This window comes from Bos taurus, chromosome X, assembly GCF_002263795.3.
Source record: "Bos taurus isolate L1 Dominette 01449 registration number 42190680 breed Hereford chromosome X, ARS-UCD2.0, whole genome shotgun sequence".
Lineage (NCBI taxonomy): Eukaryota > Metazoa > Chordata > Mammalia > Artiodactyla > Bovidae > Bos > Bos taurus.
The window spans coordinates 59,461,663-59,478,724 of NC_037357.1; the positions used below are offsets into that span (position 1 = coordinate 59,461,663).

The following is a 17,062-nucleotide window of genomic DNA, read 5'->3' on the forward strand; positions in this document are numbered from 1 at the left end:
GGGCAGACAAGTTAACAAGGAAACCTAGGGAAAGCCTCTCCCGGAAGGGAATCACAATTTCCGAATCCTCAGTGAGGATGTGTGTCCTGACAAGGGATGTTTTCCCATTTGTTGAGTGTATTTATATAAAAACTTTAAGAAAGGTCTAAAAATGAAATCACATTTAGTTATATGTTTAACAAATCACCTTTATTTGGGAAAAGAAAAAAATTACATAAGATCAGGACTGCCCTGGAAAGTCCAGGATAGAAAGTCGCCAGTTTTTCTCCAAGTTAGAATTTGTTTTTCTTATAAATATGCCTTAAGTTCCGTTGCTGGTAGGTTTTGGCTACATCTGAGATTTAGACAGGTGGAGAGAATGTGGAAGGGCATTCAGAGGGTATTTTTCTGGGCAGAGAAAGAAGGGTAGACTCTGTCAGCAATAGTGAAGTGTGAATGAACACAGCATATCCAGGGCTCGAGTCAGGGGTGAGGCGGATAAGAAGGAGGCTGCTGAGCTGTCCAGAGCTGAGGACCAAGTCTGGTGACAAGGGAAGCCAGGACTGAATTGCTCAAGTCAGGGCTTTCCCTGGGTCGTATTCTCCCATATATCCTGTCGGCCCACAGATCCTGCCGATTCTGTATCAACTGCTCTTTCCTCTCTGCCTCCACTGCGTGCTGCATGCTAAGTTGCTTCAGTCGTGTCTAACTCTTTGCAACCATATAGACTGTGGCCCACCAGGCTCCTCTGTCCATGGAATTCTCCAGGCAAGAATACTGGAGTGGGTTGCCATTTCCTTTTCCAGGGGATCTTCCCAAACTAGGGATTCAACCCACGTGTCTTATATCTCCTGCTTTGGCGGGTGGGTTCTTTACCAGTAGCGCCACCTGAGAAGCCCTGCCTCCACTGCTCTGGCCTTGATTTAGGTTCCCTCATGTCTCCATCTGGATTCTAGCAACAGCTGCAAAGATCCACTCTCAGTATGTCTTTATGTATGCAGGGTTGTTTTTTTTTTTCTCTCTCAAGCTCGAAAGGGCTTTCTCCAGAAAACTGAATATATAAGAGATCTTATCAAAGTTAACTGCCTCCTGAGTCTTTGTTCTACTGGACAAAGATGCAAACCCCTCTAACTTAAATGATCCATGAGCTCATAGATGCTACTTAGGTGCTCACCGAGTCCTTGTGAAAAGGAAGTGGAATTCACAAAGGTAGGGGTTCTCAAACTAGAGAGGTTCCCAGAAACTGCCAGTTGTGGTGGGTGGTTTAGTCACTCAGTTGTGTCCCACTCTTTGCGACCCCATGGACTGTAGCCCATCAGGCTCCTCTGTCCATGGAATTCTCCAGGCAAGAATACTGGAGTGGGTTGCCATTTCCTTCTCCAGGGTATCTTCCTGACCCAGGGATCGAAACCTGGTCTCCTGCACTGGCAGGCAGATTCTCTTCTGACTGAGCTATCAGGGAATCCTCCAGAGGGCTTATAAAAACAGGAATTTCTGGGCCCCACCTCCCCAGTTTTTGGTCCAGTGGAGGTGGTGTGGGACCTGAGGATTTGCATTTCTGGCAAGTGCCTGGGTGATGCTGATGCTTTGTGAGCACTTGAAGATAAAAAGGAGAAGGCAATGGAACCCCACTCCAGTACTCTTGCCTGGAAAATCCCATGGATGGAGGGGCCTGGTGGGCTGCAGCCCATGGGATTGCTAAGAGTCAGACATGACTGAGCGACTTCACTTTCACTTTTCACTTTCATGCATTGGAGAAGGAAATGGCAACCCGCTCCAGTGTTCTTGCCTGGAGAATCCCAGGGACGGGGGAGCCTAGTGGAAGGCCGTCTATGGGGTCGCATAGAGTCGGACACGACTGAAGCAACTTAGCAGCAGCAGCAGCAGCAGAAGATAAAAACCCAGTTTTATCTCTATATCCCCATGGTCTTTGCATAGGGCCACTGTTGAAAGAGGGCTTCCCAGGTGGCACTTGTGGTAAAGAACCCGCCTGTCAATCCAAGAGATGTAAGAGATGCGGGTTCAATCCCTGGATCAGGAAGATCCCCTGGAAGAGGGCATGGCAACCCATTCTAGTATTCTTGCCTGGAGAATCCCATGGACAGAGGAGCCTGGTGGGCTATGGTTCATAGGATCATAGAGTTGGACATGACTGAAGAGACTTACCTTGGAAGATAGTGACATTGTGAGAAATCAGCAATGAGAAGGGGATGAAGACTGGCCTGGCCAGTCTGATTGTTAGATCTTTCCTTTGGATTAGAATCACTAAGAAGTCCTCCCCATATACTTTCATTGTCTCCACCAAAGTGATGGTCACAGGGCTAGTTGAAAAAATACTGATTGGACAAAGCATTCCTAATCATCTCAATCCTTGGGAATACCTAGGATACTGGCAGTTTGCTTCGCCAAACACAGGTCAGATGCAAGCTGCAGGGTTGACCCTCATGGTGAGGTTAGTCAAACTATTTTCCAGGATCTCTGCTTCCTCTTTCTGTGCCCTTTCCTCCCTCCCTCCCTCTCCATCAATCTCTTCACAAGCCCAACACCTTGTGTTCTGTTAATAAAATCCTAACTGAGAAAAATACTCAATTAGTCATTTATGCCTGAAAGTGAATAAGATACGTAGGTGTTCCCTCTCCTTGAGAGTAGCTGCAGATCAACCCTTGGAGAGAGAAAAGCCACACTGTCAAGGAATTGCAGGCAGCAGGAAAAAGTGTTTTGAAGGAACCCATATGGAATCTTTTCTTGGGCCTCTGAAATAATCGCAGTACTAGAAGTGACCACCTATTCTGATGGCATGGACTAAACTTGGCTTATGCATCATTAAACATAAAGAGGTCATTTGATTCCTGCTCAACTCCGGAAGGGAGATCTGAGACCTTACATGTTGTAAATGTGCAGTGCTGTTAATTATGGTCTTTCCATCCCACATTGACCCTCAACTTCCCTATCTGTAAAATTAAGGGGTTGGACAAAATAATGTCTAAGTTTTTTTGTCAGCTTGGACATTTTGTGGTTATATGATCATCGGTTCAATGCTTCAAAAAAAAAAAAAAAAAAACAGAGAATGTCAGCCAGAAATATTGAAATCGAATTTTATTTTTGGAAAAATGACATTACACACATCTTGCAAATGTACACAGAAATGAGCATGAGATGAAGAACAGAGCTTGAGAGCCAAAATGATTGCAAGAGCAGCTCTGTGGCTGCCCAGTACCGAACGCTGTGAATCTGCAGCATTCACAGTTCACAACACGTTTCACACATGGAGAACTTCTCTAAGCTTTGAAGTCCTCTGACCAAAGAAAGCCCTCATCAAATTGTGGAGGGAGGAAGAGGGATATTAACAGGCACAGGAGATGAAAAGGGTCTGCTCCAGCTGGTTTACATGGGCCTCACCAAACCTACCAGTCCAAGTGGGAACAGCAAACCATAGAGGAGTATGCCTTCTTGGAACACTGCTTTTGCATCTCAGCCTAAGAGCAGGCTGGGAATTGCCTGGGAAACTGACAGCAGTGCACATAAACCCATGTCCTTGTCTTTTCTCACTGTAACTATTCTAAAGGGGCAGCTAAAAATCCCTAAATATCTATTGTCTTTCTCTTTTTCTAAAAAATAATTATTGGTCGTTGGTCAAGCATAACCTTCTGAGAGCCTCTGAATATCTCAACACTGCTGCAAGGATAAGTGTTGCCCACTGTGTTTCGATTATGGGTGATTCTGTGAATTATTCAATTTGCAATGTCATCAAATTGCCAAAGAGGCTCCCAATTTGCCACTGATTTTTATTCAAAGGTGAGCTGAGTCTTTGATCACAATGCCATTCCTTGAGAAATGGTCAATAACTGCTGAGAGACCATTGAGAAATGTCTTTCTTTCCTCCCCCCTTCTGGTTTGTTTGTTCTTTGCTGACTTTACTTGGCAAAAATTATTGGGCCTTAAATCAGTTATTTACAACCATAAGACATCTGGGAGCAGGGGGAGGGAGAAGGCAAGGGAGGGAAGAGGGACCACAAGGAAGAATATATTCTTTTCAGAGGTTAAAATGAGTTATTTAAGAAATGTGATGTACAATAATACCATGCATTTACTCTCCAAAGCTAGTCACCAGCAAGCTAACGCCTCTAACACTACAACCACCAATTACAGCTGTTTTGCTACAGTAACTGAGTTCTAACTACAGCTATAGGGTAGAAAGGGTGGGCTGTTCCATTTTGAACTTTATCCCTTTGAAAGTGGCCATAAAAGCATTTTCTGTACAAGTTTAATGGCACAAAAAGGTGACTGAAAACATTGTAAAGAACTTACCACACATGAGAAATGCAAAATTCAATCAAAACATGCATTAGTTGTGTACAAGTCATAAGGGATCATTGGCTTCAAGCTGCAATATATTGCAAGGACCATACATTGGAGACATTTTGGTGTAACCTCTTACTTGCTCAAATCCCTTTAAGAGAACTTAAAAAGAAATGGCATTGGAAAGGGCATTCCGTAAGGTCTTGCTAAGCAGTGACATTCCCAAGGGCTATGCACCCTGTTGAATAAATTAGCACCTGCAGGATGGCTTCTTTAGTGTCATTAATTACTTTCATATGGATTGCCTGCATGGGATCATGAAGAATTGGCATCAATAGTAAATGTTTAGGTGGATTTAGTAACAGAAGGAAAAATAAAATTTAATTATGTGAATGCTTCTGTTTATATTGTGGAATTGCTAAACACCCTTAACATTTAAACCAATCCCAAGTGCCTATAAGTTTAGCTTTAAAAAATTCAACATTTGGCAAGCCTTAGTGTTTATAAGATTATTGTGGAGAGCTTATTGTATAACAGTAAAAGTTAAAACAAACTGCCCCCCACCCCACCCAACACCCCTGTCCAGCCAAACCATATGACAGGAGAAATTACCTGTGGTCTCTCACTATATTATATTGCAGCTTTTAAAATTATGAGCAGATTAAACAAAATCAATTCATAGTATTTAGCTGGTATGAATCCATAGGTGGATTTTTCTGTTCAGCTGATTATTTTTCTGAGCATACTTCACTGCACTACAAAATTGTGGACTAAAATGAAACACAAAGTATTCTGTACAATGCTTGGAAGGCAAAGACTCAAAGATATGTGAGCTATAATGAAACTGTGTGTGAGGATCTGCTTCAGTGAATTACAACTGAAAATGTTGGAGAAAGGGCCAGGCTCGGATTGCTCCCCACCAACAGACTTCTAACGGGACTCTCGTAGGATCAGGGCTCATTAAGTCTGGAAATAACTACTCATCACCAAGGCAAAATCACAGGGCTAAGAAGAGGTATATATTCAATAGTTAGATAAGGAGGAAGGAAAAATTAAAAGAGAGAGAGAGAATTGCAGAGGACAAAGGATAGATGTCTATAATGTGGAAAGTATAAAACTGAGAGCAAATATGGTGAAGTAGAGAGAGAAAGAAAAGACTGAGATACACAGGGGAGGTAAGGTAGAGAGTGGCAAAAAAACATTGATTTCCTCAGATTATTAACCTAGAAATGAGAAGTTCCAATACTTTAAAGTCTTCATCTTAGTTTACAAGATGTTTGCTCTGACTCTCTGTGCCACCTTTCCTTGCCCAACTAGACTGTCCTTTTCTTGGGAGCAGGAAGATGCCTTAATTCCCGATGAGAATTCTATACCCCCCAGCCCCCAGCATCCAAGGTAAGACAAGATAGCTTCTGATTCCAGAAGATGTTGAAGCCTATAAACTAAGGAATAAAATGTTAGCCAGTTAGAAGGGGTAGGTGATTCAAGAGTCTTGTCATATGATAACCAGTGTCACACTAGGAGGCCTGAAAATAAGCAAGAAGCTTATTTACACTCAACTCAAAAGATTGAATGCAAAGATCACACTAGAACTGTGGGGACAGAGACAAGTTTGGAGACCAGAGTAGGAGAGACAGAGGAAGAAATCACCCTTTCCTGAAGAGATAGGAGGAGCAGAATTCTTTAGCCAGATATACTGAAAGGTTGACTGATGGAGAAGCCTTCTTGTCTCTGAAAAGAAAAAGAAGAAGGGGCTAGGTGAAGCTGTTAAGTTTCAGCCCATAGTAGGTTGCCTGCTGGAGCCAGTGCTCTGTGGGTTTAGAAATGCATTTTCTTTCCTGAAGATGTGTCTTGCCTGCTCTGTAGCAAGAACCTCCAGCCTTATATCTACTAGGTAAGTGAGTTCTGCTAGACAGAGGAAGAATAGAATTGGGAATTCGTTTTTAAGAAATGATTTGTGTTGTCTCAGTCCATTATCATGCCACTTAGAGCTGACTAAGGGCAATCCATTGAGTGTTAACATCATCAAACTGGGTCTGGGCCACCCAAAGCCAGAGAACTTGCTGGAGATGTATCTCTAGCCAAAAGGTAGGTGAGCAGAATCAAGACAGTATCCTTGTTCCAGGTGGTCACACCTGTAACGAAGAGTCAACCCTGCATGGGATCATAGAACTGTGGATGAAGCTACATATGGGGTCTCCTTCTTGGGCAGAGGCAGAGTGTAACAGCCTCAAAGTTTCACATCCGGAGAGAGACCCAGGAAGCCCAACAATTGTAAGGCTCCATGGCTACATAGGAGGTCTCAGGTCATTTCTGGCATGTCAATTGCTAGGTCTTTATTCTCTCTAGGTTCCCAGTACTAAAACATTAGGACTCTAACCCCTTGCTAGTCCCAGATGAGCTTCAAAACACTGATGGTTTACTTAGGAAGCCAGCCTAGGCCTCTAGGTCAAATCCCTTAATGCAATGACAATACAAGAGTGAGGCCTGGTCTTAGAAATCCAAATGACTTCATGTGGCCAAGGACAGGTTCCAGTGGCTTTAAAAGAAAGAAATATGCATGTTTTTTTATTTCCATGGTAAACTGGACAGTAGGGGGAGGTCATTCAAACACCACTATCCCACTGTATCTGTCTGGGAAAGTCCCTTGGCACAGATGTTTTTGAGGAGCATTGAGCTGGGGGAACATTCTCATCAGTGTGCTGGAGCTCATCTTGGAGACATGGCATGCGTGTACCCTTGTCCAAGGGAGATGTGTGTGTGTGTGTGTGTGTGTGTGTGCGCGTGTGTTTAAGATAAGCTATTCAGAAATAAATCTGAGGGGGATTAGGGACACGTCCATCCAGAGTACTAAAGGGACTAAGAAGCTGATGTAATTTTGACCAAGGCAAACATTCGATTGCTGGCCTAAGACTTGGGTTGGGTGGCTCAAAGAAGAATCTGGAGATTCAAACCTGCTCTTCTTGCCTTCTTCCGATAACAACACATTTCCTTTAAGGTTCCTTGGTTACCACTGAGGGAGGAGGAGAAGCAACAAGGAGAGAGAATTTCCAGAGGAGTGGGGTAAGCCTGGAAGGAGGTCTTTCAGAACTAAACTGATGAATACCTAGTTCCCAGGAAGAACCTCACTGTGGGGAAAGCTACATGTTCAGACCCCGTTGCCCTGGTTTCTGCCATGGAAGGCAAAATACTGTAGAGTAATTAGTCTTCAATTAAATAAAAAAACAAATCATTGTCAGGGAATGGTGCTGTGCTGTGCTTGGTTGCTTCAGTCGTGTTCGACTCTTTGTGACCCCATGGACTGTAGCCTGACAGGCTCCTCTGTCCATGCGGATTCTTCAGGCAAGAATGCTGGAGTGGGTTGCCATGCCCTCCTCCAGGCCAGGGAATGGTAGCCACACTCATTTAAAAAATACTGAAAAGTCATCTCAGAAAGTCAGGATAAACAAAGCTATTATTTCTCCCTCTCTCCCTCCCTTCTTTCCTTCTTTCCTTCTCCTGCTCTAGGAACAAGAAACATTTACCTCAGCCTACAAAGACCAACCCGTATGAGATGAGACGAAGTGAACTGACAGGAGAAACCAGTCTTCCCCCATCCCATTTGAACAGAGCAGGAGCTCTGGGGACTGTTCTGAGGACTCCTCAAGGTGGGCAGGGATCCCAAGTGCTTGATGGACGAGGGCAGCAACCCCACTATTCCTATTGGTCCTCAATGCCTGCTTCTCTCTGGGGACATCTGCAGTCCATGTGGATGGCAACCATGTGAATATAGGGAGAAAGAGCTGTATTAGGTTGGTGGGTGGATTTCCCACTGAGATCAGGGCAGCAGCATATGGCTCCAAGATGCAACATGACCCTGGGAAAGAATTCTCAGGAGCCTAGTGGAAGGCAATACAGTTCAGTGGGAAAGGCCTTGGAATGAGAGCCAGGAGATGTGGGTTCTAATCCCAGCCCTGCCCCTAGCCAGCTGTGTGACCTTGCGGAAATTACTTTACTACTGCATCTCCGTTCCTGGCCTGAAAATGAGGAATTTGTAGTAATGATATGATCTGAAGATTCCTTCCAGCTTGAAAACTGTATGATTCAGTCTAGGCTAATACTAAAGTCTGTAAGGACACAAAGCAGTCATGCTAATGGCTATCCTTTCCAAAACAGTGAAGAGAAAAGGACCTTTTCTCTCAATTTACCCCTAGTTAACACTACTTATGAAGTTGTTCAGCCCAGCCCCATATATACATTTTCCCCTTCTTTGTCCCTATTTCTATTTCTGTAAGGGAGAAAAATCAGGAGGTAGGAACAAGCAATAGATGGATTGTGTGTGTGTGTGCATGTGTGTCTAAGAGGGAGGGAGAATGCGGGGAGTGGTGGCAAATCCTCGCTGACTGACTTGCTATTTGCTGACTGTGCAGAAGGTAATACAACAGGACATTTGTGGTAAAACTGGATTGGGTAAAATTGAGAATGAATGACAGGACTGAAGGAGCTCAGTAACAACCAGATTTTTTCTCTTTTGCCTTGAAAATGGGCCAATTTAAAATGCAGTTGTTAAAGGCTTGAAGTTTGAACTAGACCAAAGTCCCCTAAAGTGGCAGTACAGAAACATTTCCTTATTATTTATTTTTTGAAAGATAGAAATTCTATTATTATTATAGACGATAATAATAGAAATGCATTGATTATTATAGAAGGTTGAAAGATCATTCTGAGGAAAATATGGCCACTGAATATTTTCTAATGGTACATGTGGCACAAGCAAGGTAACGCTCAGAGAGGTAGCCTAGGGTGTGGACATAAGGAAATCTGAGTTTCTCCTCTGGTCCTGCTCTTTACCAGATGGTCATTTGGCTGCCTCAGCCTGCCTTTCATCTTAAATTGAAGGAATTGGACTAAATGATATCTAGAGAAAGACTGGGTGGAATCTTTGGGGAATCTGGTCTGCAATTTAGATACTGACCTCCTACCATTCTCTACAGCCTCCAACCCAAGTACCATTTTTTCCTAGTTAACTACAAATTTTTCTGGGAGGCACTAAGCAAAACTTTAGCTTCCAGAAAGAAGTAGCGGGTAAGTAAAATGGGCTTCTTAATGATTTCTAACAGCTTACAAATAAAGGAGAGCGGGCAAAAAGAGATTCTTATACTTTGGGGTTTTTCAATGACCAGTTTTACCAGGAGTCAGTACCACCATCATCTGGATTTTCCTTGTAGCTAAGGACATCTGAAGCTTGTCTTGGGGCATCTGATCTAACCCTTCCATCAGTGCATTTCCTGCTACACAGTGCACATCAGCAATGCCATAAAGTTGCCACTGATTAATGTCAGGGTGTCCTGTAATATGAATCAGTTATGTGTGTGTGCATGCATGCATGTGTGCGCGTGCGCGTGCACACAAACACACACACACACACACACACACACACACACCCCAAGCTCATTCCAGTTAAAACAGAGGAACAAATGCAAGTCATTCAATAGCCAAACAGCAGCTTGACTTTGAATGTTGCACCTTTCCAACTATCTGAACAATTACTTCATATCTGCTAAAAGCAAACACAGAATTGGCATGCATGGCTTTTACTTAAATTTAGTTGTCTTTGCCATTATGGGCTATGATTATAGACAAAAAGCAGTGTTATGAACCTGTACCTCAAAGACTGAGAACTATTTCAAATGATCAGTCCTTATAGCAAAGAGAAAGGATTCTGTGTCTTCAGTATGAAATATCAGGAATATAGATAAAAAAGAGCTGCTTAAAATATGCCGTAACATTTCATTTAAAATATAATTAGAATGTCTGGCCCACATTGAAATTATTAATGTAAGCATAACTGTTAAAAAGTTATCAAAAGACTGATTCTATTGAATTGGCCTCTGCTATTCATTTTGGGTTTTTTTGTTTGTTTGTTTGTTTGTTTTTTCCTGGAAGTTTCTGTTTGGCAGTGACAGCATGATTTCTAAACTACATTATTCTTCTGCATTTTTTTTTTTGGTAAATTTTCTGCATGTGTTTTTTAGACAAAAGAAAAATCACCAGTTTATAAAAAAGGAGCCTGAAGAGTTTGCTCCTGAAATACAGACACAAGTTTTTATAAAAAGGATATTGGTTTCTTGCTATAAAAAGCGACTGAAAGGTGTCAGACCTGAAAACAAATTCTCACAGTGTTTTCAGTGTTGGCTGTTTACAAGGCATTCAATAGAACAGAGATAGATGGATACCGTAGAGTTTGTGTCCTAACTCGCTAGGTTAGACAGCCTCTTAGAGGGCCCAGGTATATGAAAGTCCCTCACCCCCAACTGTTATTAATTGCTTATCGACTCTAAATTGCCCCAGTGGAGATGTTGACAAGGAATTCACTGTGCTTTATAAACACTATTGAAATGTCTACAGTGTTTTCCAATTTTGCCTAGTCTCTTTAACCTATCCTACACCAAGGTCCTAAGCCTTTGGTGTCAGAATGACAAGTTGCTGGTGTTTCTCCCCCTTGGCAGCCAGAATTAGTGCTAAACGACAAACTAGAGTTTCAATCAGGAGTGAAGTGCCAGGCTGGGGAGCTGCCTTGCCGTCCTCCCAGGATCCTCCAGCTTTCTTGAGATGGGGAGACAAGGGACGCTTATGTTTGTCACTCTTGGAGTTGCCAATGCTTTTCCCCTCCGCACCCCCACACACATCTTAAGTGCTATGTGTGTAAACAACTCTCTGCAGAGGGAAGACTGTCACAGATGAGGAAAGCGAGATGGGGGAAAATAATGCGGGTGCCTAAGGATCCAATAGAAAGATCATGGACTAGTACATTTTGCATCCCTGGAAAGTTACCCCCAAAAGGATGGTTATCAATCTATCTCTTGTAACTGGTAACTGTGGATCAGTGGCCCAGAGGAGAAATCACAGGAAAATAAACCCAAAATATTACAGTGTGTTTTTAAAAGTAACAACAACAACAAAATAAAAATTTGAAAGCACCAATAGCCCTGTTGGACACTTGAGCAGAAGTACCCTATTGTAACGGTAAGCTTGCATTTGTACTCTGGACTCTCTCCTCCTTCACATGGAATCACCAAGTGAGTCTGAGTCATCCAAGGACAGAGGCAGGTACAGGTCCTGTAAGATAAGAGATAAAAGTTAATTCTCCTTTTCTTAACACTTTGGGCTCTGCAATGGGCAAGATTACGTGACTGCTTTTTTTTAAACTAACATTTTCTCTAATTGTTATTTTGAAATTAGATTCACAGGAATTTGAAGTACAAGGAGGTAGCTTTGCACAATGTATCCTTCATTCAATTTCCCACAATGGTGACAATCTTGCAGTTTTCCATGCATTCATGTATGTGGATGTGTGTGTGCGTATGTGTGTATAGTGTAGTCATATGTGACTTTATCATATGTATATATTTGTATGACCATCATGACAGTCAAGATACAGAACTGTAGCCTCACCAAAGGGCTCCTGCATGTTACCCCTTTATAGCCACATCCACTCCTCCCCCATCCCTAAGCCTTGGGAAACAGTGTTCTGTTTTCCATCGCTACAATTTTGTCATTTCAGATGTTATATAAATGGAAGCATACAGTATATAACCTTTTGAGATTGGCTTTTCCCATCAGCATAATTCCCTGGAGATTCATCAAGCTGCTGCCTATAAGAGTAGTTCACTCCTTTATATTGCTGAGCAACATTCCATGGATGTACCACCGTTTATTTAACCATTCATTGGTTGAAGGACATGTGGGATGATTCCAGTTGTAGGCTATTATAAATAATACAGCTATAAACATCATGTACAGGTTTTTGTGTTGACATAGTTTTCACTTCTCTGGGAGAAATGCTCAAGAGTACAATTTATAAGTTGTATATTAATTACATGTTTAGTTTGGTAAAGACTGCCATATTGTTTTCCAGAGTAACAGTACCATTTACAGTCTCACCAGAAAAATATTAGTGATCTAGTTTATTCACATTGCCACCAGTATTTGGTGTTTTCACCACTTTTTATTTTAGCCAGTCTTGTGGGATTGTAATGATATCCCATTGTGGTTTTAATTTGCATTTCCCTGATGTTAAACTAACTAATGATGTTAAACATCTTTTCATGTGCATAATTGACATCGATAATTTCTCCTGAGTTCAGTTGAAGAAAACATTCCTCAGAAGTGTTTCTTCATGTCTTTTATTCATTTTTAACTGGATTTTTCTTATTGTTGAGTTTTAACAGTTATTTTTATATTCTATATATGGCTTTGGTTAAATACATGGCTTGCAGTCTGTAGCTTATCTTTTCATAACTTTTGCATAGTCTTTGAGAGCAAAAATTTTTAATTTTTATGAGGTCCAATTTGTCTAATTTATCATTTTTTCTTTTACAGGTTGCACTTTTTGTTGTAATATCTAAGAACTCTAGCCAAACATCAGAAGATTTCCTCCTGTATTTCATTTCTAAATGTTTTACATTTACAATTATAATCCATCTTTTAGTTAATTTTTATGTAAGATGTGAGGTTTAGGTTGGGATTTTTTTTTTTTTTGCCTAAGGATATCCAATTCCTCCAGCACTACTTATTGAAAAAGTTATCTTTCTTCTACTCATTGACTTTCGCACCTTTGTCAAAAATCAGTTGTAGATATATAAGTGGATTCATTTCAGACTTCCAGAGAGCTGCCAGACCCTGAACAAATGGATAACCCCAAAAATGTACCCCATCACCTAATTCCAATTTATTTCTTAATACTTCCATTTCCCACCAATAACTAGGATTCATGACTCCAATACTGCCCCAAGTCTTGTTTATGTCTTGAGGAGATGGGATGATATAGCAAAGGTTTTTTCCACTGTTCCCAGAGCTCTATTTGGAGATCCTTGTGATTACTTGTAGACTTACTTCCCATACGGTCTAAGTCAGTGCTTTTCAAATCTCTCTCTCTCTCAGTCTCTTTCTTTCTCACTTCTTGTTTAAATTTTCTATTCAAATGAAATTTTTCTTGGAAGCCAAATACATGAGACAAATGGAAGCGTAGTTGTTTTGGTCAAATCAGACATGGGGGAGGCAGAATCTCATCCATCCCCAAATGAAGTACCGTTTAAAAACCACTCTTTTCATTTACATTATCAGCAAGATACTAAAGGAAACTGGAAATTTGAGGGTCAAGTCTCTGGGTGATTAAGAGGCTGTCTTTGGTATAAACACAGAACTTCAGTAGAGAACTGTCTAAGAGAATTAGAGAATGAAACTTCTCCTTGAGGTAAAAGAAAAAGTAAAGATGATGAAGGGGGACAAGAATAGGGAGGAGAGGGACTTATTTATCTAACATTGAGAATGGTTTTTGCTGAGAAAGGATAGGAAGTCTGTTAGGCCACTTAGAATGGAAACAGAAGTAAAGTATACTCAGGAATCTGAGGGTGTAGTTAAGTAGTACTCTGACACTGAATAAGTCTTTAAGTCTTGGTTTCTTCATCAAGAAAATGCAGAATGTACAATCTGTAAGGTCTCTACCAACTCTGAGGACACTCAAAGAAAGACTGAATCATTAAAACACATACACATACACACACACACAACAAAGGCAACTATAGCAAATGGATTCACTTCTCACCAACCTGCCATCCCTACACTGTAAATCAGGGGTTGGAAAACTTTTTCTGTAGAGGGCTTGCTGACAATAGGAGAGCAATAAAAACATGTAGAATGGAGTTGGGGCAAAGTGGCATACTATGGAGTTGCATCTCTGAAGGGGTTTAGTTCTCCAGAAATTGAGTAGAGTGAAAATTGGACATAGTCAAAGTATCTTTGAGCCTTAGACTTTAAGAATAGTGGAGAGACTCTCTAAAAATCTGATCCTGCATAAATGCAGTAACACTGGAAAAAATTGTCAAAATCAACATTTTCAGAACTCCAGAAATTAACCAAAGGCTTGCAACAACCCCAAAAGTATTTCTTCAAGAAAAATGGCTGACTCTCAGTAAGAATAACAAAGTTTGTGGTGCTTTAACTGGTCCTATTTCCATTCTCTCTCTCCCTAGCTCCAGGATATATTTGCAAACCAACAGCCTCAGAACTACAGTATCTGAAAAATAGCGACCTAGACACCACTAGAGGATGCAGAATGGAACTGGAGTTTCCCCCAATGCCATATTTCCAGACAACTGTCACTATTTGACCTGTCAGTTGATTCCCACTTATGGGGCTCTTCTTTATTTGACCTGACTCAGAGCACACTCACTGTGAACAGCCTTTACAGGCAGCATTAATCAATTGCAATTGTTTAAAATCACAGCTGCCTGATGTGGGGGAAACAGTTGGGGCAAATGAAGCTGCTCAAAACCTTAAAAGGAAAAGCTGGAGAATTCATGTCCATAGGGGACTTTGAAAATCTCTGACAATATTTCCAGGAATCTCTAGGGCCAGGCACATGTTCAGGGTGTATTCTCAAAAAAGACCTGAGAAATTCTTAATCTCTCACTTCTGGTTGGCCTTGAGGCCTTGAACAAACAGCAAGTGAAGGCTAAGGCAAGCCGCCTGACAGCATTGAAATCAGGCTCCAACACAAACACACACACACACACACACACACACACACACACAGCCCTTCAGCAGAGGCCGGGAGACTTACTGAATCAAAGTATTTAAGGAAATCTAGCAAAATTATCCTTCAAGAATGAAGAAGAAATCAAGGTATTCCCAGATAAACAAAGACAGAGCTAGCAGACATGTCATATAAGAAATACTAAAGAGAATCCTCCTGAGAGAAATGAAAGGACAGTAACCCACATAACCCATATAAGTAACACACGTAACCCACATAAGAAATAAAGAACAATGGTAAAGATAAATACATAGGTCAAGACAAAAGAAGTTATTATAAATGTATTTTTCTAACTCTTTTCTTCTATTATCCAATTCCAAAGACAACTGCATAGAATAGTAATTATCAAGATGTGTTGGTGGACTTATTATGCATGAAGATGTAATTTGTATGTGAATAAGAACACAAAGGGGTGGGGGATGAACAGAGATATACAATAGCAAAATTTTTATATCAAATTGAAATGAAGTTGATAGTAATCCAAAGTAGATTGTGTCAAGATGTTAATTGTAATCCGCAGGGCAACCACTAGGAAAATAACTTGAAATAAAATTAGTAAAAATACAGCAAGGAAATTAAAACGGTATACTGGAAAAATATCTATTTAACACAAAAAGGACAAACATCCAGGAGTGAAGGAACAAAAAAGACATACACAAAATAGCAAATGGCAGACGTAATCACTAATTTACCAACAATTACATTAAACGTAAGTAAATTAAGCACTCAAATGAAAAGGCATAGACTGACAGAATGGTTTTTAAAACATTCAGCTCTATGCTGTTTGAAAGAGACATAATTTATATTCAAAGACATAAATAGGTTGAAAGTAAAATTATGAGAAAGATTTATCATGCAGTTAGTAAGCAAAAGAGCTCGAGTGGCTTATACTAATGTCGGAAAAAAATAGATTTTAAGGCAAAATCTGTTACTGGAGACAAAGAAGGACATTCATAATGATAAAATATAATTAAAACATATCTGTGCTTTAACAACAGAATACCAACATACATGAAGCAAAAATTACTGAATTAAAGCAAGGAATAAAGAATTCAACTGTAACGGTCAAAAACTTCAATACCCCATCTTCAGTAATGGATAGAATAACTAGGCAGAAGACCAATAAGGAAAGAGAAGACTTGAAAGACAGACACTACAAGAAATTATACATCTAACCTATTCTGTCCAACAACAGCAGAATACACTTTATTCTCAAGGTCCCATGTAACGTTCTACATAACAGATTATATGTTAGGCCATGAAATGAGTCTCAATAAATCTGAAAGGGTTTAAAATCATACGCAGTATGTTCTACAACTACAATGGAATTAAATCAGGAAGCAATAACAGAAAGATATTTGGGAAGTTCACAAATATGTGGAAATTAAACAACACACTGCTGAATAGTCAGAAATCACAAAGGAGATTGGAAAATACAGTGAGATAAAGGGAAATGAAATCACAGTATACCAAAAGTTTTGGGAAGCAGCTAAAGCAGTGTTCAGAGGAAAATTTACATGAAATGTTCAGAATATGCTAACTCATAGAAACAGAGAGTAGATTAGTGGTACCAGGGGTGTGGGTAGAGGAGAAAGAGGCTGTGACTACTAACAGGCATAGGGTTTCTTTTGAAAGTGATGAATACATTCTTGCATAACTTTGTGATTATTCTAAAAGCCACTAAACTGGACATTTTATTTAAAAAGGTGAATTTTATCTCAATAACATGTTGTTCTAAAAAGTAGTACCTTTGAAAAATCCTTCACATTGACAATTGAATACTATATATTTCAATTTTACTTTTTAGTGTAGTTGAATTATAATGTTGTGTTCATTACTGCTGTATAGAAAAGTGACTCAGTTATACATATACGCTCGCTTTCATAGTTTTCCATTATGGTTTGTCACAGGTTATTGAATATAGTTCCCTATGCTGTACAGTAGGACTTTGTTGTTTATCCATTCTGTATACACCAGTTTGCATCTGCTAATCCCAAACTCCCAATCTAACTCTCCCACCCCTCTCCTCCTTTGCAACCACCAGCCTGTTCTCTATGTTTCTGGTTCTGTTTCATAGATAGGTTCTGAATCTTGTTTATGTGACTCCTGAGCAGGTAACCCTATATAGCAATATGCATATATCGGTATATAGCGTATACAGTAATATTCAGTGTGTAATGATGTGTACAAATGTAAAATACAGTTTTG

The 17,062-nt window shown here is 40.4% G+C and overlaps 1 protein-coding gene across 7 annotated transcripts in view; it reads right to left on the bottom strand.

Annotated features, from left to right (window-relative positions):
* Positions 1–3,049: 3,049 nt before the first annotated feature.
* The window catches only part of DCX (doublecortin), a 407,667-nt gene continuing 393,654 nt past the window's right edge, over positions 3,050–17,062 (bottom strand). For 6 of the 7 annotated variants that reach the window (XM_024988355.2, XM_024988353.2, XM_024988354.2 and 3 more), the window contains one exon: positions 3,050–11,376. In XM_024988355.2, the coding sequence (XP_024844123.1) occupies positions 11,348–11,376 (29 nt within the window). In that variant the 3' untranslated portion in view covers positions 3,050–11,347. The remainder of the gene's footprint in view (positions 11,377–17,062) is intronic. The other variant, NM_001206965.1, reaches the window with a different exon arrangement.